Here is a 23,559-nt window from a genome sequence, read left to right as displayed (position 1 = left end):
AAATGTAGTGCAAGGGGTAGCACTGTAGACACACTGGGATAGAAGTGCGTTGGGCTCCACTTAAGTGCCATAGATGATTTGGGGACTGCAAGCAAGATGGGTAGACTTTAAGGGGGTAGGTTACTGTGTATTTTTTTCTTTCTTCTTCTTTTTGGCAGGTAAGTGTGATAGGCAGGCTGGCTGGTTCCATAGTATCTCCTTCATAGGCATGGATAGCCTCCCTCCAATAAGCTGATGTTGAGGGACAGATATTTCATGAAGACAGACACATGGGGATTCAGGAACCTGATAGAATGAATACAAAAATGTATGAATGTAACCTACTATACTTCAGTACACTTTGGACAGTTCTTGTTCTTTACTTGAATATTTATAAACTGTTGCTTTCTTTACAAGATTAAAGAGGACCTATGATGCTTTTTGACTTTTATGACCTATAAACGTTGTTATGATGATTCATAGTCATGCTTAACCATACTAAATGATCAAATAATGACTTACATGCATTTCGACGTATTCCCTGCTGACCGTCTGGGGTGTCTGTGCAGAGCACTAAACACTATTCTAGCCAGTCGAGAAGTCACGTCTTCAAAGCGGTCTACCCTTTCATAATTTGTGACGTCGCATAAAAATTTGTGACGTGACCACGCGGATGTTTCCATGTATGGTAATGCTGTCACTTCCCTGTTCGCGTCTGCCTCGCGCCCTTATAGGTCCATGCTCGCGCTTCCCGCCACTGAAAGTGTTCCGGAAGGAAGGTAACCAATCACAACGGAGTGGGGTTTGCAGGAGGGGGGCGGGGGAGGGTAGCGGAGATGGCCGATGCACAGGCGGAGGGAGCGGAGATTGCCGAAGCACACACACTCAAGTGTTGACAGGACGTGCTGGATCGCCAAAATAAGAGAAAGAGCTTCCCGAAAATCTACATAGTTTGTTGTGATGTGATTCGTGTCAGGTTGCTCTATAGCAGTGTAAAACAAGAAATTAAGACCAGAAAAGTAGTATAATAGGTCCTCTTTAAGCTTGATATTTATTGTTAGTCATTACTTCATGGATTCATATTTGGCATAACCTATCTTTTTATAGAATATAGCATTGTTATAGATTACACTATCCTTCAGTCCAAAGTGGTTACAACTACAAAATCTGAGTACTTCATCAGGAGACAAAGAATTAGAAATAATAATGAGATATATATTCTCTGGAAAAAATTTCACATTGTATGTGTTGTCCTTACCTACAGGTTAGGTTAGGCGTTTCCTGCCTCTGTGGAAAAACAGAGAAACAAATAAAAGTGTTCAAGGTTATGCTATTAATAGAATACCATCTTCACACATAGCCAAATGCATGCATCCTTCACAATGACTGCAATGGTTTGCATTGCCCACAAACACCAGCAGATGGCACCAGGGCTGAGTTAAACAGAAAACTGAAATGGTAGAAGACTATTGAGCTGTAATGAATTATTCATAAATGGTAGTCTCTGGAGCCCTAAACTAAGGAATGGCACATTATCAGGCTGCACAGTGAGGCTGTCTATTGACTGATAAAGCTTCAGCTTCAGATAATACCATTTAAGTTTTTCTTTTCATGACATTGTCTGTAGATCTCTCATCCTGTCTCTTTATTTCATTTCTGTAATTTGAAGGTCACCGTAGTTTGAGATGAGAAAACAGAAATTGCATCTTCCTCTTTTTGAGAATTGGTTATATTACTTGAGGATTGTAGACAACACAATGCCCCATGATGTAATGTTTATTTCTCCCACAGTAATAAAATAATAATAAGTGCAAAAAAAGCAGTTTTGTTCAAATTCATTCATAGCTTTGTACATATATTTTTTTAATAGAGGCTGTATCAAAAGCTCATTATATCAAAACATTGGCTTACTCTTTGTTATCATTAAATGAATTCAGCTCATACTGCCTGTTTGCCGGACTACTGTATATTTCACCACCTTAATGAGGGCACACTTTCTGTTTTCAGTTTGCCGGAAAGTCACATGGGTTGTGATAAATGAGGAGTCTATTCTTAGAACGATGTTTGAAGTATTATCATTTACTGTATGTACTATGCTAGTGCCAACCCACTATTGGACAGATTGAGTTGAGGGTGCACTTTAAGGGCAATTCATCTGATACCACTTGGCCAAAAAAAAAGTACTTTATATTAATGACTCTGAGATTTATAACCTAATTCAAGATTTTAAATAATTGAAAATGAAGGAGAATTAGAGTCCAGTTATGGATGCTTTTACTTTATGTGTGATAATAGTTGGAAAAATATTTAGTATTTCACATATATTTCATAAATAAAGATGTGGTGAGAAAGGTTAGCCTAATGATTAAAGAATCTGTCCATACCCTTAAAAAATTATGATTAGTTGACAGGCTGGCAAGTAACATTCCTGTTAAAGCTCCCTTAAGTGAGACATTAAATCCCAACATGCTCCTGGAGTGCTCCTGCCAACTTGGCTCTGGCTGTGTGCAGTGGACAAGCACAGAGTGTATGTCCCCCAAAGGAGATCAATAAAATATTACATTGTTTCGTTTTTTATCAGGTTAGATATTACATTCTCACCCTTGCTCTCAGCCAGCAGCTCTTCTGACATGAGTCCGTCCTGCCGGTTTCCCAGGACAAAGGCCAGGAAGGAGAGGATGAGAGCGTCCAGGATGCCCATGATAGCCAAGATGTAGGCCCAGCGCACTGAGCAGGCGCCCAGGCTGTATTTGTCCGTCTGCTCTCCGCACATCTTCCGAACCTCGTCACTGTCCCAACCATCGGGATAGATCATACAACCCAGCACCAGACAGACACCTATTGAGAGGCAGAGAGGTGGGGGGGGGGGGGGGGATAAGTGGAAGAAGCACAAAAGAGTTGATAACATGAGAGGGAGGAGGAACTAAAGGTATAAACAACAACAACAAAAACAGTGATAGGGGCGGAAAGAGAAGTGTTACAAATGAGGTCATGGATAATGAGATTTTGTTGGGAAGTGAGATATAGAAAAATAACGATATTTTCAACTGCATGCCCTTGTATTATCCTCTCTGAAGATTCCTGTGTTCCTTTTGAATTGATCACATTGATTTTCATTCCCTCCCTTATGCAGGAAATAAGTGTCCAGACACAATAAGTGCCAGTGGAGGAGCAGGAAAAGCAGCAGTAAACAACCAATAACAATAGTCACTGCCAGACACAATAGCAGAAAGGAGGCTGGGATAATATAAATGAATCATTCCCGCAAAAAAACTGTTCTGTTCTGTTTTTCCTCACATTCAAATAGTTTGCTTGGTTTGTTGCACATACATCTCTCTCCTTTGTGGAATTTAACTATAGTGGTGAATATAAGATTTTATCTCGCTGCTCCCCATTATACGCTTTTTGCTTGAAGGGTAAACTTTCTCTCATCTTTATTTTGGATCTCTCTCGTCTTCTTGTTCTTCTCCGAGGTAATGCTGCGGGAAAACCAGCTCAAGAAAAACCTAAACCCAGGCACGGTCTTAAAGCCTTTTCTCCATCTTTTGATTTTAACTAAGCAATCCACATTCTTAGTTTTTGCCCAAGGTCTAAAATCTCTGTCATCTTCAATTCGTGTGAGTTTCTTCTCTGAAGTGATGTTGCAGCAAAACAGTCGTAGACCTGGAAAAAGAAGCTGACTGCTCAATTATCCAGAGTGCATTGCACATTAATAATAAAGCATACTTCCTACTTCTTTATCCCAAAACGCTTGCTTGCAATATTTCCTCCCCGAGTGCTTTTTGTTTGTGTATCGGGGTTTAGGATTGTGAACATTATCCCAGTTTGCTATCCATGTAATCTGCATTTTTTAGGGACCTTCATGTTGCTTTAATTTGTACTTTTAGACAGGAATAACAATATGCTCTCTTCTCATATGCATGCACAAGCTGCCCTCACATACGCATTAAAGTGCACACACACACACACACACACACACACACACACACACACACTGCAGTTTGTTACACTAATGCTGCAGTCTTTAACAGCGCTGTAAGACTTCGGGGCGTGTTGAGAGACGTTTCAGTGAGGAAAAGTGAGCAAGGGGGGAGATTACAGAAGAAATATATACCGCAGCATACCTAACAGAGGAGAGCATCCCCTAGATTCCACTTTTACACCTCCCCCCATGGCTTTAACTGTCATAACAAATTCATATGCACACAGAGGTTCGCATAGCATATTCAGACTCAACTGGACGGATTGAAGTGTACTGCAATACAATATTGTATTTCAGACTATGCCATTTTTGAACGAATAAAAATATGCCTTTATGTCATTTTATAGCAATGTTAGCAAACGTGTGATAGATTTAGCAATTAAAATCTGTGTCATAAACTGTAGCAGCAACATTAGTGTTGTCCTACCAACCTGGGTCTATGAATAATTATTCGTACAGAACCTTTTCAGCTCAAGCAAGACTTAACTTGGCCTTGAAAGGTTTTGATAGGTCCTTGCTAAGACCTGTCACTCAGCCCCCTCAGGGGCCATACATTACACAGTATAGCATCGTAGTCAGTAAAATTTCCCCTAGAGTTTATCATATGATTCAGCTCTGTCAACAAGGCTTTGTACTCAGTGAGAAGATGGACAGGGAACAGGGTCACTTGCATCACATAATGGAAACAAACCTTGCTCTTGCTAACAAGTCCCCAGTGTCCATGTCATTACTATGCTGACTTAGTAGTTGACTGTGGCCTTTGATTTGACTATACCTTAACACAATTGTGACAGTGGTGTTGAACCAATCCAAGCATTTAGTCTTTGTGGCTCAGGGAAAAGCAAAATATCTCTCGCTCCAGTACATAAAAAGACAGTCCTCTTGTTTTCCTCAGTTTCTGACTATCTGGTTTGTTGAGCATTTCAAAGTGTTGGACTAACAGAGTTGACACTATACAAATAGTTGTGCTTGAAGTGGGCGTGATTCAGTCAGTGCAGAAGACAGGAGAAAAATCTGCCTTTTTATTACTATGACTTTGGCACAAAATATATCTGTAAGGAAAGACAGTGTAACCTACTACCCACTCAGTGTTTAAAGTCCACTACAGCTCCTAGCAAAAACAAATAGTAGCTAGGTAGCTCAGTATTTCTATACGCTAGTTTGAAGTAGTTTTGTTTTTAAGATTTCGTTGTACACATTGTTTGAATGTTTTATGTCATGGGGTTTAAGTAGCAGCGTTCCCCTTTACAAAGGCAATGCCACAGAAGACCAGATTACATTATATATTCAATACGTAAATACACTGTACTTCTCTCTCTCCCTCATGATGCATTTACTACAAAGGTGACAAAAGCTTTTCCAGATCCTTGGTGTCTCCTGCACGCCGTTGGCTCAGGTCAACGCTTGATGCATCATGAATTTTACATTGATGCTCAGGAGGAGAGAGAATAGGCGCATAGAGATACGGAGCATGTGCGAGAAAAAGAGACTGAGCTTCCAGTAAAGAGAATAAAAGGGATGTAAAGCTACTAATGCCGATAGTATCCTGGGAGGGAGAAAGAGCTAATGGTTATGAACACGTCCCCCCCATACACTGCAAGAGTAAGCCTGGAGTGAACTAATCCATAACAAAACAACACAACCGAGCAGGGCCGTTCCAGCATCCACTTAAATAATGAGGAGCTTCATCAAAGTGCTCGGTGGGAAAATAAAAACACAAGCATGTAGCACTGTTGTTTAGACAAAAAAAACTCTGGAAAATCTTATTGGCATTTTTCACTGTTTAATTGAATTGATAAATCAACATAATTAACAAACATTATTTAATAATGACGATAATTGTAAATTGCAGTTATAAAAAATCCCTAACCCTTTACTTTACTACATTATAGTGTTCAACCCCATTTATTAAATGTATATGGTGCTTAATATCCATGCTCACCAAGACATAAAGTGTTACCAAAACCAAACCAAACCCACTCTCTCTGCATTGGAGCAGAACTTCATGCTTCAGAAATAAAACTGTTGTGCTCCATATCCTGGCGGCAGAAATATCAGCGCACCTGACAGAATGCAGCTGTCAGTCGGAGTAGAGACGAGATATTGACTACCTGCGCTATCCTACTCTTTTCAGCTGTGTCCCTTTTCTCCAACTCTTCAGGTCTCTTTCTGGAGGAACAGAGGACAGATTATGAGGCAGAGATAAACAGAGATACAGAGAATGAGAGAGGAGAGGTGGTGAGAGACAGAGTCCATGTAGGGTGCCACGTTCCACTCCTGTGCGAGTGCTGCAACCAGCAAGTACCCAGCACCACACGAATGTCATGAGCGCTGATCTACCATATGCTGAGGCCCCCTCGGCGGAGCAATTCTCAGCAATTACCTGTTTCGATATCTTCCACACACCTCTCTGTGTTTGTCTCTCTCTCTCTCAATTTCATTGGGAACAGCGGAATCATGTGAGTGGAAATGTGGACTGAGAAATGGTTGTTGGCTAACAGTGGCTTATGCAAGAGAAAGTAGGTAGGGTAGATTAAGTAACCATAACCATAAACCATTTTGATGGCAGTAGATTAGTCAGAAACACACTTTGGCTAATATTCCACAAAAGAGACGACTAAATCCCAGCGATAGTAAAAAGAATCCCATTTCGCTTTTATAATCTCCACCTGTCATTTGCAAGCAGTGTAGGTGACTGGATGTCCAATGTGACCTCTGAAGCAGCAGCCTGATTGTATTTGTTGGTTTGGTTTTCAAAAAAAAGAGGGAAACAACATCACATATGCTGTGTAACTGCATTTGGAAAGACTATAGGATTTACTCTATCGCCATAGTATCTGGTTCATGTTTCACTGTGTGTTCAGTGTTTCAGCATGTCATTGATTGCACTGGGTGGCAGATAGAAACACAGTCATTTGTATTTGCTGCTCTTTCCATCACTTCAGGCATGAAAAGGGATTCACATTTTTCAACTCACACAGTCCTTTGTGCGTCCCATTTTTTTCCTCGTTATGTAAATAGCTGTGACAAACTGAATTATGCATTTGCACGTCCCAAACTGCTCTCTCTCTCTCTCACACTGCACATGGAGTCAGTCAGCTCTCCTACACACACACAAACACATGCATGCACTCACATGATAAAACGGTAAACATGCCCTGCTCGGTGTAATTTGCAGCCGCTTAAGTACTGAACCTCATTTTGTCACACATCTTGCTTCCTGATGAATCAAAGTGTGTTTTGAATTGACAGTATATCTGGTTAATACGCCTGACGGCTGGCAAAGTGGCATTTAAGGTAAAAACTAAAACCCGGCTCATAAAAAATAAATTTGGCATAGATGCTCTTCAAATAGCTTTGAGTGTTTATCCCAACGGGGCTCCCCATGAATATGCATATAAAATATAGTTAACTTTGCTTTAATATAATAGCCAGTGTTTCACTCCCAAAGGCAAAATAGTGACTTGAATGTAGGCAACATCTTACTAGTTCCTTTCCTTTATTCTCTTTCTTACGCAACTGATTGGAAAACTAGATAACACAAGAAGACAGATACAAAGAGACAATAACAGTATTACTTGCATCCACCAGAACAAAAGAACAGCCTGTGAATGTTCTTCGTTGGCTAGTTATTTAATATATACCTCTAAAGACACGGTTCATCCCTGGTGTTTGATATCTAAGTTGCTGTTATTATCAGCATTAAGCCCAAGGCAAAGTGAGATTCCTGCCAGGGCTGAGACACAATTGTGACAGTGTGTCTCAGTGCTTATATGACTCACGTTGCCAAGACTGGATACGAACAGCTCAAACCCAAACAATACATTATGGGAGACAGGTGGATGGTGTAAATGTTACACATGTAACATTTTGGGGTGGCTGTGGCGAAGTGAGTAGGGCGGTCGACTCTCAACTACAGTATCGGTGGTTCGATCCCCCGTCCCCCCTGCCACATGTCGAAGTGTCCCTGAGCAAGACACTAAACCAGGGGTCTCCAAACTTTTTTCACTGAGGGCCACATACAGAAAAATCTACGAAGGGCCGGGCCACTTTGCAAAAATAACACATTATCAGGACATGTAGCTGCTCTGAAGTTTAGTTTCATAGTGTCTTCGTAAATTGTAATCCTTCTTCACGGCAACACTTTCCTTGCACATTAAACAGACACATTTCCCCTCTTGTTTATATGCCAATGATACACCCAGTGTTTTCTGCCTTTGCGTCCAATGTCCAGCAGGGTGAAAATAGTATCCAGCCGAGGTCCCGACCCTCCTAGGGGGGTCCGGGGGTGTGCCCCCCCGGGAGATTTTTTAAAGTTTTTAAAGCGAAATGCATGAATCTGGTGCACTTTGAGAGGGAAATTAAGAGGCTAAATCTGAAGAATTTTGTATGAAAAAAAAATGGAGACACTGTGTCAGATGAATTAGAAGCTATTGGAGAAGGACGCATAGATTTTCCATAATAATATTAATTTAAAATAAAATATTCTGGGATGGGATGGGCTTGTTGCTCATTTTCTTTTATGGGACATATTTCTCTGTAATATAATGAGTGCATTTAAATTATTTAAAAATTAAAAGCGCCATATTACATTATATTTTTAAAATGTGCCACGGGCCAATCAATCAGTGTTTGACACCCCTGCAATAGTGGGTTAACTAAGAAATACAAAAAAAAATAAAAAATTCAAAGGGCCATATTACATTATATTTTTAAAATCGGCCGCGGGCTAATAAAGAGCGGGCCGCATTTGGCCCGCGGGCCGTAGTTTGGGGACCCCTGCACTAAACCCTAATTTGCTCCTGATAGCTAGCCTTATCGGTGTATGAATGTGAGTGTGAATGGCAAAGTGGGAATGGGAAAAGGTCTCTCTTGAAAAAGAGTCTCCAATCTCAATGAGATTTACCTGTATAAATAAACGGTTAAAAGAAATAGCTTTCAGTATTAAGGACCAATGGTTGGTCATGCACTTTTTAACAGTTTAATGACAAACCACATATAGTTTCCTGCAAGCAGTTAAATGCACCAAAAACTACGAATTTTGCCTGCTCTCATGAGTATATGTATTTTTGTATTAAATTAGCAAAAATATCCAAAATGACTAAGAACAGTAGTTTCCACTCTGGAGGAGACAAATATTTAGGAAGAAGAAGAACAACGTTTAATCTTCTTCATCTGTAAATAGCTTTTGTGGAGGAGTCTTTGAACAAGTTCCTCCAGCAGTGGTGCTCAGGATTTGTCCTACAAGCTGTGTAATAATATTCTATAACTATTCTCCTGCATAATGCTCCCACAATCCATTGTTCTGGATAAGGGACCAGTTGGCCCTTTTTGACCACGTGCACATGTTTTCACTTTGTAGGAGATCATAATTTTTATTGTGCATTATGTAACAATAGATTGAAAATAACAAAATCGTACACTGTATGGATTTGTTGGAGAAAGAGCTTTATCACTTGCCTCTCATTCACCCATTTACACACCCTCGGACATCGTTGCCAGTGGAGCTACCGTGCAAGGCAATGGCCCCGGACCATCTGGAGCAATTTGGGGTTTATGGGCAATGTATGGTTTTATGGACAAATAATGTCAAGTAATTCAGTTCATAAATTGAGCCTGTAAAAGTGAATTATCTCATATTGCTCTGCTACCGAGGGAGCCTGTCATTATGGTTTAATACTCAACACAGTAAGCTTCACTCTCTTTAGGCACATTCATTTTTGCAACATAATCTATGGCTTTTGACTGCATTTGTCCTAGTCAACTTCTAGATTTTGCAGCAGAAATCTATGTATTCTCCTTTTAGTATAATCATGTTTGGTTTGTGATCTGAAGTCAATACAAAGCAAAATATAGTTCCCGCTTCACCTGTAGAGCTTTAGTGAAATGATGAGGGTGGGAAATCAAACCGTAGTTAATCTTATATTTCCCATGGCGTATCCAGACTCTTAACAAAATGAAGTAGGCATTAGCGCCATCTTACTTCTGGACAATTAAGATTTCTCTCTGGCTCCAAAGACGAGTGAATGAGTACTTAAGAAAGATAGACAATGACAAAGGTATGCAGTAATTGCATTCAGATAAATTAGGCAATTAAGAGTGTATGATCTATATAGTAGGACTAAATGGAAAGTGAAAATGGGTCTGCTTCATGGTCTAGGTTTTATGGGGTTGAAAGATAATGAAGAAAAGGGGTTATAAATGTGAAGGAAGCAGGAATAGTGTGTTGTGTTCCTGTGACAGTGTTATAATATGTGTCAGTTTAGTGGCTATGAGGAGGGAAATAATGAGAAAAAGGAAAGGTTTCCTAGCATAGAGAGGAGATTTAGACAGCTGGCTGGACACACATTTAAAACAGTTCAAGTGTCAAGGAAACAGCAAAAAGTGGAGCAAGAGATCTTTTAAAAACTGACTCCAAGTGTCTCCCCTGGAAGATGAGGAACATGCTTCTTGAGAGAAGCTGTCTACAGCCCAAATCTATTTCTGCTTCAGTAGTTGGCAAAAACTCTGCAGTTGCTAGAGGGGAGCAGGGGAGCTTCCAGGCATTCTCTCAATCCCACTCAGTCAATAAGCACATAATGCCCACAGCTTACCTACCAATTCAATGCAAAGGCTTAGAAGGAGAAGGAAATGGCTTATTTGATCAAATCATCTCTGTTTTGTGCCAGGAGAAAGGGTTGGGGAAAAAACTTAACCATTTTGCAATGCTGCAAATCATATTGCCGCATGGAAATATTGCATATTATAGTATAGCTGTAGGCTCCCAGAATTACTCCTACAGAAGGAAATAAAACTCGACTAGAAGGACATCATTAGAAATATCATTTTGATTACAGCACAATAACAATTGATACAATCTATCAATAACCACACCCTTATATCCATCTATTTGTCTATCTAACTCAATTTCTTTATCCTGGTTACTTTGGCTAAACATGTGTCTGTGTATTCAGTCAGCGTGTGTGCTCTGACTCTTGTCCACTCAGACCATTCGGTGAGGCGGTGCCTCTTTATTACACATTGATTGAAGGTAGTGCTAGAAAGGAGAGCATTCTGTGCATGATATCGGTGGTTGGGTAAGAGAAAAAGCTGTGCTGTGAAATGACCTAGTGACTATGAGGCTGACACAGGAGCGAGTCATGTGCCTCTGTAACAGATGCAGTGCTTCAATGTAAGGCAGAGCAGGGGATGCAGAGGTAGAGGGTTGAGGGAGGGGGAGGGGTGCGGCCTAAACCGCAGTGAGCAGAGCAGCAGGCTGGTTTGGAGGTCTTATGTAACAGGTTCAGTTGCGGCCAGATCCACCAGAGGATAACGATTGGCAAGGGCAAAGAGGATCAAAAAGAGACCGTTTCAATTCTCTGGGAAAATAACGACTAGGTTTATCAGTCCGGGGATGGTGGGAGGGGCAAATAGTCAAGGTTTTGGCAGGACTGTGCTTTCTCAGTCAACAGTTCACATTAGAGAGTTTGACTAAGTAGTTGCGGCCAAGCAACAACCAAAGACAATCTGATTACAAAAATTTGAAATTAATGTATTTTTTCATATGTTTCGCATATTGTGTAGTGGAAACAGTATTCAAATAATGTCAGTACAAGTAATACTCCACTATACATTCACTGAATTTTTTTTATACCAAAATACAACTATACAATGATAAGCAACAACATTATTAAAGTAGTCATTCTATTTTAATATTTTGAAACATTTGAAAGCTGTAGTTTATAATTAGGTTAACTACATATAACTAGTATAAATGTGTGCGTGGCCCCTCTGAAATTTATTGAAGTAGAAGTATAAACTAACATTAAATGGAAATACTCACTGAGTGGGGGAGGTACCTTATAATTTTACATAAGTACAGCACTAGAGTTTTCAATTTACTTTCCACCACTGTGCATATACACTTGTCATAACACAAACATGTGCACACCTACAGTTACTGTCGGTAGAGCATGGAAATGTTTTTGTTCATGGGTCACAGTGTCCTTCATGTCCCACCTCTTCTACCCTACAGGCCCAAAGGGACACAAAACACTTAGAAGTCAGGATGAGGACTTGGCTGGCTTGTTTGTATTCTAAAATGCTACGCGCGATCTCACAAGGTGTTGGCTAATTAATCTGTATTGATTTGAAGGAGCTTTGGTTTGATGTCCAAAAGCACGGTCTAAGGGCTTTTAAATTAGACCAATCTGCATTCTCAAATGCATCAAGAAAACAGCAGCACGTGGACCATCCATGTGAATCTCCGAGCTAAAAAGGATATCGCTGTAGTAATTACAAAAACAAAGAAAAAGAAAGTAAGTACATTCATGTAAATTACAGTTTACACTTTGGTACAATTTTCAGATCAGAATGGATGTTCTCAAAACTACTTGTTCAACCTCAAGATCATCTAGTCAAATCATAAAAGCAATTTTCTTATTCTTAAGAACAAATGGCAAATGTCATGGCACATTATCATCATCTTTAGTTCAAGTAGTGGAACCACTTTGATCATAACCTCTCAAGCTAATTTTCTATACATTTCTATTAGATGCTATTTGTGAATGTGTCCTGAATTGATCAATTCCTTTTAGGTAAATCTTGACTTTGACTATAAGGGGAATATGTAAAATACTAGATCAACCAATGATGTGTTGCATGGATGAGAATGTCAGGTGGTGTATAAAGATTGCGCTATTCCCCATACAGAACTGCATGGACAGTTCTGCCCTAAGGGTGTTTCCTCTTCTTACATTTCAAATTTTATATTTTTCTTTGTATTTTTCCCCCTTTGTGCTATGCAATACCATTCAATCGTCCTGTCCTTTTTCTTTTCTGTATCGCAATGACATGGTCTATATCAACAAATAAAAATATAAACAGCAAAGCTGTAAATATGAATCATGTCCAATCTCTTGCAATCAATCTCCTGTATACATTACTGTGTCAAGTCTATTAGGTAAACTAAGGATTGTTAGCAGGTTAAGGCTTTTGTTGGTCATCCATTGTGTCGTGGTGTTTGAACGAACTATTTCCAGAAATGTTTTAGCTTGTATGCAAATATAAGGAGGATTCGAGAGCTGTACCAATGCGACTGAGAAACACTCTAATATGCGTTTGAGTGCACTATGTGTGCTGCTGTGTGCGCAGATATCACCCATCCATCTTCTCCTGCTGCCGTCCACCGTCAGCAAAACTGTGAGGTGCATGGATGATTGTTTCCCAATGCCTCCCGCCGGCTATACTTAGGTGGTTCAACTAGCTGCATGCATGCATAATAACAAAAAAGCAGGAGTGGAAGTATGTTGATTTAAAAAAAGATAACCAGTGTGTAGGTGATGAAAATGGGGGAGGAAAAGTGAGATTGATCTTTCCTCAGTGTGTGATCATGAACTCAGGGGAAATGGAGGGATTGGATGAAAGAGTTTAAACGAGAGTCAGAGTGATGAGTTTTTGTACCATACAGCTAATCCCTATTTCACTTTTTTATTTTGAGAAACCCTGCTGCAAAGATGTCATCATGTGTGGATTAGGCAGTTTGGTGCATCCAGTTGAATTGATTTGAAAAGAAAAAAAAGGCTTTCGGTCAGCACATTCAGTATTCAGCGCCTCTGTGAAAAGACCCAGCGAGAATACAGATTGGCTCTGCAATTATCACGAATGAGTTGTCATCGCTTCTGTTTACCACCTGACTGCCATTGCCATGTGCCCCAGGCAACCAGTGTGGATTTCAGCCTATGCAGAGAATTCATAATTCTCTAAGGTCTAGTCTTGTTTGTTTGTTTCTTGTCACTCAATTATATAAATATGAGCCCAGTTTCTTATTCAATCATAGACACACAGACAGAAACAGGGTTTTCTGTCTCAGTACTCTTTTCATTAGTGTTTCATACTTAAAGGTACCGATGCACTTTACGGTAATAGCAGCCGACCGTGCTCACCCATGTGGTTTCACCGTCTGTGATACACAAATCTGGGCTCACTGGGCAGCTGACTTGATATGCCGTAAAGAGACATTACTTTTGCTTTGTGCATACTTGAAGCAGCAGTACGAATGACTGGATATATCCTACTGTTTCTAAGATGACAGCCCACAAACTGTCATGGCCTACTGAAAAAAACAAGAAGGTCCAAAGTCATATTAACCTGCCGTCACTGCCGGCTGCAGTTCAGATGTTCTTGTGTTGCATTTATGAGGGTTCAAGGTTAGTCTAATTCAGACAATGCAGACTGAACAGAGAGAACGCACGCACATTTAAAGTTAATGTGACAGGCCACATTACCTCATTGATCAGGGTGTTATCTGGATATTTGAGATATAGGCTACTTATAATGTATAATTCTGAAAGTGTAAATGTTGATCAGTGCCTGGTTTATTTCTCCCATCACCCATCCACTTAAAGCTCCCATATTATACACTTTTCGGTTCTATTATACACCATATTATATGGTATTAGTGGTCCCTAATACGTTTTTCTTCAATTGCTTGCTGAAAAAAACTTTCAGATAATGTATTGTACTATGCTGATGTTCAGTTTATCTCACAATGGCCTATTTTTTTAAAAGAGCTGCAGCTCCCCTCGTAAATATACAATCTTTGAGCTCCCCCCGCCCCCTGTCCGGAAGCGAAGCCAGATACGCCTCGCTCGCCCTCTGTCTGTTTGTAAACAATGATGACGTATAGCCTGTTAGCACAGTTAGGTTTAGCCTACCCATGAGAAGAACCAAGTCTAGTGCTAGTAACGCACTTTGAACAGTTTGACATGACCTATCCTATGTTCATGCAGATACACTCACAGCCACACGCTAATGGAAACGGCATGGTCACAATAAAAATGCTGCAAAAGATGGTGGCTACTGCGAAGCTAGCTCGGGATCTAGCTGCTAACAATACCACTAAAATCAGCGAAAAAATTATCTTCAAAGTCAGACTTCTTCAGTATACCTTCCAATCCTTTGTCCTGTTAAAAACGAGGCATTTCCAGACTGGTGTGGGGAATAGAAATATGTTTTTATGAGCAAAAGCTGAATGCTTGTCCCAAAGCTAATAGCTATACACCAGTCAGGCAAAAATACCAATAAAAACATTTATTTCAGTTTCACTGTTTGAAAGAAAGCACAAGTAGCTTCCTAACCGTTGTGTTATTAAAAACGAGGCTGCTGTGGTTAAGATAAATTAGTGGATTATGCAACATTCATCATGTTTTGCCGTACTACAGGCATCTTGTCGCTTAGCAACAAGCAAACAACATGGGGGTGAAGGAATATTTTTCGAGAGGATCTCGGGGCCGTGGACCAATAAGAAATAGGGGCGTGGACTGCACAGTGGAAGCTTCTGGCTTTCCAGTTTTTGACGTCAGAAACGGGGAGAATTCTGACTGGAGTATATTGGGTGGAGAGGTGGAGGGTTTCAGAAAAGGGGAGAGTGAGAAAAGGAGAGAGCTTTCTTTTTGTTGATACTTTGGCAGTGTGTAGGCACACCGTAGACCCATAATTATGTTCAAAAACATCGGAAAAGTGCATTTGCACAATATGGGAGCTTTAACATTATTCCCATTACATTGCTTTCTGAAAGGATGGGGCAGGTGTCTTCGACTAATATTCACTCGGGTACATGTTTGTGAACATCATCTTAATACAAGCAAAAATGTGGCAAAGTTCCATGTACAAATATTGATACCAACACACACTATATTCAAAAACAAGAGCAAGGTGATAAGAAAAAAAAGCAAATAAATCTTGAAGCTCTCTGAGTGAATATATATGGTATATGATGAAGTAAATGGAAATTAAAGCTGTTTTAGGTAAAAAGGATCATTGGAATTAATGCATTTAAAAACAAAAAGCAACCAATGAGAATGTCTCTTCGAGTTAGGGAGGAGCCTCTCGAGTCTATCAAAACAAAACAAATCTACAATGTTATTATAAGCTACATTTGAAAAGGCTGTAGATGTGTGTCTGAGGTATTCCATCAAATAACATCACCGTAGTCAATAATGGGAAATAACAGCTGTTGAACAATGTACTGTATTTTGAGTTGAAGAACAAACATTTCTAACATGCTGGAAGTTAATAAATTACTATTTTGCATTGTCTATTACTTGGGACAGCTTAACAGCATTTAATCAAATTTAAATCAACTCTCTTATGCATTTTAATAGATTTTGTGTTAATTTATATGCAAATTATTTGCTATAGAATAAGGATGTTTGGGATTGGCAGCTCGAAGACGTGTTTTCAACAAATAGGAATGTGGACACAAATGATAATCCAGCCCTGGGCAGGGATGGTTTTGTATTAGCATGCTGCAAAAGGATGCGTTTTCTATTGTGTCTACCGAATGTACTGAATGTTAAAAGGTCTGATACGTATGGTACTGCTGCGGTGAAAGATGCAGCTCTGTGACTCTCATGCCCAACTTCACCACTCGCATTCAACTAAAGCTCCTTTCAGAAATGAGCCCCAACATAACTAATCAACCACAGGAGTGAGAGGCAACCACAGGGAAACTAAATGACACATAGAAAAAGAGCGAGATAACCCAACGGAATAGTATGTCTTCTCTGAGCTCTTTATCTGACATGTTTTCTGTCTGTCTTCAGATCTCATACTCTCGTATGTTATCTCCCAATACTTTTCTCTTTGTTGTCAAATCTGTTTCCCCGTTTAACTCACCACTGTCCATTATCACCTCTTTCAGGCAATACAGGTTGAACGTTTGAATGTGTTCTCTTTTTTGTTCTGACTTCATCCATCTTTAAGAGAGATTTGGAAGGCTGGGTTTGCTGGTACACACACACACACACACACACACACACACACACACACACACACACACACACACACACACACACACACACACACACACACATTTTCTGGTTCTTTATAAAGGTTGCTAATTGCTATTAAAATGAGAGGGTCCAACAGCCAAAGCAGTGAGACAGCGGTGATGATATAACTAACGGAAGGAAAACCATTAACAATGGGCTAATAAGGATAAGTTAATATCCTTGCGTGTTGGAAATGGCGCGTATCTTAACTTTTAGGATAGCTGCTATTTATTCCACAGTCATTCAGTAAGTGAGCTAAACCGAGCAAATCCTACTGTTCAACATATCTTCAGACTGCATCCAGATAAAAATCTACAAGATGGTGTTGATTAAAACAGCCCCTATTCACGGCAGACATTTCACAGTAGGAAAAGCACAAGCGTTACTAATGACGTAAACAATGGCTCGGTTCTATCTTACGTTTTAAAAGCAGCCATTGTACATTTTATTATTTACACCTGTGCTTTTCCTATTTTGACATGTAATGAAATAAAGTGTATACCCCGCACACCATTAATATATCACATAAGTCAGTGTGTCTATTTTAAAAGACAATATGTCAAGTGACCCTAGCACAGAAACTGCGGTCAGTTTTGGATCAAACGCAGGCAAAAAATACACTTGCCAAGAGAACCTCATCAGACAAATGTTTGACACATTTAAAATTACAAATAAATTCAGCTTCTCTGTAGGGGAAGCCATTAAACTGCTGCAGAAAACACAAGGGTGTGCGTTTACAATCTGATTAAAATCATCCCTACAGTATTAAACACCAATGATTTCAAAGCAAAGTTTCCGAATGCAATATTATCATTTTGCTTCCCTTATGACTTCATAAGCAAATCTTTTCTTTTGAAGATATTTCAGGATAAAAACAGCCAAGCTCACACCAACAGAACAAACCTTATAATAACATCTACAAAAAAAGGGGAAGAGTATACAACACCAACCCTTTTTTGTCCATCAAAAGTAGTCCAGTTTGTGTCTCTCCAAGTAGGCCACCCTCAGTCTGTACATTAAGTTCTGCTGACTTTACAAAGCATAATACCTATTCCTTATCCACAGGTATGACTGTTTCTTTTTCCATAAAAATGTAATCTCATCAACAAAATAAATGTAGAAAGCTGGAAGCCGACCTAGCTGAATACAGAGAGGGTATAAAACAGTGAAGTAATTATAATTGACCTTCTTAATTAATTGGCCAGCAGACCCCTGAAGAACTGCAGTTACAGAGGAGAAAAGATGAAGAGAGATTAACGGACTGCACATACCATACTTGATGGAATAAGTTTAGGAAGAGAAAAGAAGGGGAAAGAAGGGTGAAAATCGTATGAAGGTAGCAGATAGAGATAATGTAAAAGGAGCTTGTTCATCGTGTATCTCGCTGTGCTCAGTTCAGCAGAAAAATACACGCCAACATCTGCATGCTATGGTTTTGACAGGAATAGCACCAGTGAGGAAAGTTAAAGAAGTATGCGAGTCCATCTAGGGCATGATGGACCTGGCCCCTTTTTTCCCACTGAACTTTGCTTGGCTGAGGTAGACATTTTGAGATAACCAATGTGTGCTGGTGGGTTTGTTATGCTCATCCAACACTCAGCCTTTTTACTCACTCGTGCTCTAACTGACTGACTCAATGGAGAGCAGCTCGGTGCAACGGCGTGAACTTGTTTTGTGTTGTTAGGTGTTTATCGACAACCTTCTGACCTCAGCCATAGGGGATTTTTGCTGAAGCTGCAGAAACAGCAACTGTGAGCAAAACTCTAAATTACCTATACCTGGCGAACACATACAGTATGACCATGTTTTGTTTTTTGAGATGGTGAATCTGAATAGCCCTGTTGCTCAATGAGGTACGTTTCATACCGTATAGATCTGCAGCAAAGACAAAAACAAAACCATAAAATGTAGCCGTTCAAGGAAAAAAAAAAAGGGCAGCATGATGATTGCTAAAGCAGAGAACAGTGCTCTGAATACTGACTGTGGTCCATGTCCCTCAACCAGTCTAGCAGCAGGAATGGGTGAAAAAGTGGGTCAGCTAAGGCTGACCCACTTTTTCCATTTTAATCACTTTTTCAGTTTGGCCTGGCAAAAGTGAAAATAGTGGATAAAGGAGAAATGAGCTATAAAGACAATACAATTTCACACCCTTTTCTCTTCTGCACAAACATACAGACACTTTCTTAGCTACAATTCACTATCATATTGACTATGTGAACCTCCCGATCAAAACATCATAGGGCACATCAGAGCTGCCAGTGGGCCACCTGTCCTCCACAGGGCTAGTCTGTGAAGGCAGCGTGAGCTTAACCTTCAGCTGAAATAAGTTTGACAGCGCTAAGCAGCCAGGCTTCCTCATTAGGCATCCCAGTGCCAGCTTGCCGTGGTCAGTGTCTCTCCTCTTTTCCTTTCATCTCTGAGCTGAAGAGGCACAAAGCCCGGCGGTCTCCTCATTAGACAGACCTATTGCATTAATTCAACCCAACATAACATACTGAGCTGGAGTTGTTCCAAATTATCCTGCTCGTTTGCGTCAAATAGAAATCTGGCTGCTTTAGTCCACTGGTTCAGCTGAGCCAAACCTATGTTTGGTGACGTTTGGGTTCGGCTCACACTGGATGATGTGAGCCCACTGTTACAGTGACAAAATACAGCCAGCACTTGACCCAATGACCTCTACAGAATTTAAAAAACCTCAACAAATGTAACTCTGCCTCACGCACACATATACCTTTTGGCTGAGGATGGAATGCTGATCACAGACAGTTCCATTAAATGTGGCTGTATTGTAGATAGTACATTGGGTTCTATAATATCACAACTATCATGTAAATAGGCACATATTTTATGCTGTCACACAGTCATATGAAACATAAGTAACATTTGTAAATTCATCACCTGTTATGACTTTGAATCAGCGTTTTGACATCAATGTAAAAGTATTACTATAAGCACCTTTTCTTCCATTATATTATCCCAATCATACTGGACCACCATTTTTATTTAAAAGAGATCTGTGCTTTTGTGGTCTTGTGTGGTTATGTATAAATAAGGGTCGTTGGTTTAATCAAAGGCACAATACATGATCCTACTGTAAACACAAAGGATGACAACAACAAAAATGTCAAACAAAGGATTGGAAGTAATGCAGGGTTTGCGGGTGGGTTGATAACTTAAAAAAAAGTCTGCCATGATTGAATGAAGATGCAGTAACTGATATAGGGAATAAGTTTGACTGAATAATGACATTGACAGTGCATTGGCCACTTTGATGGCAATCAAATCAATACTGGTCCGGCCCAGATTGGAACCTGTTATTGCTCACAAACTGATTGACAGGTATTCTGACACATAAAAACACAAGACGGCAACTAAAACAAATTATTAGTGTCTTCTGATATTTGCAAATCCAAACGTTGAGTGGATTTGATAGATAATTTCACATTTCATTAAAAAAAGAAGCCACATCGTACATTTCCTCAGCAACACTTCAGCACCATGGACAGCACCGTGTTGGCTGGCATTGTCTGCTTATCTTTACTTTGGCTGCTCCCACTGAAATTAATTTATCTAATCAGCTGATCACATCAAATTCAAATCCATCCTAGTGATAATGAGTTTAAGGACTTCCAAAACACATGTCACTGCCCATCAACAGAAAGAAAATAGGCCTCAATTGATAAGATCCAACATACATTTTGTTCATTTTGGAAATATAGGCTACCCTGTAATGAGTGTTGTCGTATGTATGCATATTCTATATGAATGAATGTGATTTGATGAAAACAATGACAGTTAACTTTCCCTTTAAGGCTCTCAAGGTCCTGCAATCTACTTTAGAAGGGACTAAGACAATTAGGTCCTACCTGATAATGCCTGCATCCAGCCGCAGATCTTGTACACGGTGGAGGTGCCGAGGATGAAGAACAGAGTGAAGCTAGCGATGCAGCTGACAATCAGCATCATGGACATTCCGACGAAGAAGGAGGCGGCCTTGAACGCGGTGGAGGGAATATCGGCGAAGTCGGTGAAGGTGCCCGTACAGGTGAACTCTCTGGAGATCCCATCTCCGACGCAAAAGTGAAAAAGGCCGAAGTAGCCGGCCTGCGGCGTATCCATGCCATCCCCAACCCAATAGGGCTGTGAGAAGATGATCACATTAACGATGCCGAACAGGATCGTGAAGATGGCCCATAACAGTCCGATGACACTGGAATTGCGGACGTAATTGGTCTGGTACAGTTTCGCAGCCTCTGCAGACGGTAGCATTGATGCGGCAGATCCAGGTATCATTTTATGCAAATCCCGAAGACTAAATGAACGTTGCGATCTGACTGAGCGCAAAGCGAGGATTTAGCATCTATCACAAAAGCCGTTTTTCACAGAATCATCCCCCGAATAACAGCGAGAACGCGCGGAAGATTTACGACTGTGCAACTGCAACACAGCAACATCTGTCAGGCGCGATCAACTCATGACGTCGCAGCCTATAAAGTCAGTTGGTGGTGAACCAAGTGTGGAGATACGGCAGAGTGCCTGAACCCTGGATACGGCCGATAACTCTGGAAACTCAATGACTATAGCACAAACAGGTTCCCTCCCACTTGCTCCTTGTAGCCGTCAGACGTGCACAGCACCGCCGCAGCGCGCCACTCACCGATGCCCTTTAAAACCTCGAAAATCCTCTGAGCGAGAGAGGAATCTATTATTCACTATCGACCTCGACTGCACAACATGTGATGCGCACGTATCATTACCAGCCCAAATAAAAATAGCAACAGCCTATTGTGTTATGTCTCTGCACAGGGTCGTGTCCAGTTACACATCCAAGGCCTGTATTTACAAAAATTAAGATGCACACCGAATAACCATTAAATAAAATACGACTTCCCCCTTCACGATGTAACACGGGGAATTTATTTTACGGTTTATGACAGCGTCTCCGGGAGCCAGAGAGGGAGGGGCACCGATGGTGGTGGACGCATGAAGCAGCCAGTGATGTGCGTGTCTATCGGTGCAAACGGTGGCACACAGGTCCTCTGGAAAACGCTGCGGCAACATCTAGGCTACAGAGCTGCCGAAATAATCAATGTGATCTTATATAAAGATCTTTACTTGCATTATAACAATCTGTGCCTGAATCTTCGCGCGTCATCCCTGTGTGTGCGTCAAGAGACGCAGACAACACTGCTCGGCTGCAGTGTACGCTGCGTTGATGCCAAGAGTTTATGTAACACTTCATGAAACTGCACACGACGGCCTGAGGGGGGGGGGGGGGGGGGGGGGGGGGGAATACAAAGCTCAGGCTAAATATAGTGCATAGTAGGCTATACTGTCTATAGTAGGCCTATACACAGGCATTATCAAAGATGAGCTCTCTCTCTAGAGAATAGGCACGGGAATAAAAAGGCTATGCTTCTCCTCCCATATTGTTGTTTATTTGGGTCATGCATATTCAAGTGCCCAGTCTACATGGACACAATATCACCAGTTATTATTGAAGTGGTGAAACAACACTGGTCGAAAAATATAGAATTTCATACACGCTTTGCAAGATCAGCAATGAAATACCAAAAAGTCAGCTAAGAACACAACCTAAATCTTACTCAAACATTTTAGGTTAAAATAATAAACCTTATTCATCATAAAATGAGCAATGAACATAAACTGGACCTCCTTCTCACTTAAATCACAGGAAAGTACAAACAAAGCCTCTTCAAGCATAACTAAACATAACTGTTCACATCATGACTTCTGGTTAGGTTCTGCTTGAAAATCAAACAATAGTGAATTTTTTCTGCATTCCAGCAGTGCAATAATAACTGATTAAGACTTTGATAACTTATTTTGTGTTAAACCCTCATTCATTCTCAATCTTTTGAGAGAAAAAAAATCATTCTGAGGCCTAGTACTTTGCAGTGTCTTTAATTTGCTATCTTGATGGCTCCGCTTGCCCATGGATTAGTGCTCGCAGGATTTGCTGTAACTGATTTCTGAAAGCACAGATGGACTGGAGTCTGGAGTCTAGGGCACTAGACTCATGACATGAGTGTAGAGTGATGTCGCAATGCTGATTAAATGTTTACATAATTGTGATTCTCCCTGATAATGCAGAAAATCCCTATGGTGCAATTTAGCCAGCGTGCCAACAGATATCTATGAATCAAAATCTTTGTATGGATGCTAGAGACATTTAATAATAATTATCATTTTGATGGGATAACTTTTGGTAAATATCAGATTTAAAAAAGTAAAAATTTAATAGTGGTCTTACATGGGGGCGACTGTGGCTCAGTTGGTAGAGCGGGTCGGCCGATGATCAAAGGGTTGGCGGTTCGATCCCTACCCTGCCACTTGTGTCATAGTTGTTGTGTCCTTGGGCAAGACACTTCACCCACCTTGCCTCGTGTGAATGTCGATAGTTAGCCTGCTATCGGTGTATGAATGAGTGTGTGAATGGTAACGTGTAAATGGGAACAGGTCTCCCTTGCAAAAGAGTCTTCGGACTCAATGGGATATACCTGTAGGCTATAAATAAAGGTTAAAAAAAAAAACATGAGTTTAAGTGTATTAGTTTTAATGAGATAATATGTAGCCTATACATTTTCATCAGTGTGTAATATAAAATGCAGCATATGAGGCTTGGATATGTCAATTTGAGAAATAATGAAAAAGTAGCCTCTACTGTTTATTACACCTGTGCAATCCAATACAATTCATATAGGCCTAAAATAAATCTTTGTTGACCAGAGAGCTGTTGATTCAACAGGGCATTTCTGAGGCCAT

General features: G+C 40.4%; 1 protein-coding gene across 1 annotated transcript; it reads right to left on the bottom strand.

Annotated features, from left to right (window-relative positions):
* Positions 1–1,233: 1,233 nt before the first annotated feature.
* On the bottom strand, positions 1,234–21,066 carry LOC307251226 (LHFPL tetraspan subfamily member 3 protein-like; the record flags this gene model as incomplete). Its single annotated transcript, XM_080028547.1, has 3 exons — positions 1,234–1,266; positions 2,573–2,817; positions 20,640–21,066. 3 exons carry the CDS (start codon positions 21,064–21,066, stop codon positions 1,234–1,236), a joined length of 705 nt encoding a protein of 234 aa, XP_079884673.1.
* Between the last annotated feature and the right edge of the window lie 2,493 nt (positions 21,067–23,559).

This window comes from Ammodytes marinus (genome assembly GCF_949987685.1).
Source record: "Ammodytes marinus genome assembly, chromosome: 5".
Taxonomy (NCBI): domain Eukaryota; kingdom Metazoa; phylum Chordata; class Actinopteri; order Uranoscopiformes; family Ammodytidae; genus Ammodytes; species Ammodytes marinus.
Note: the sequence above shows the minus strand (reverse complement) of the source record. Positions and strands in the feature narration are given on the sequence as shown.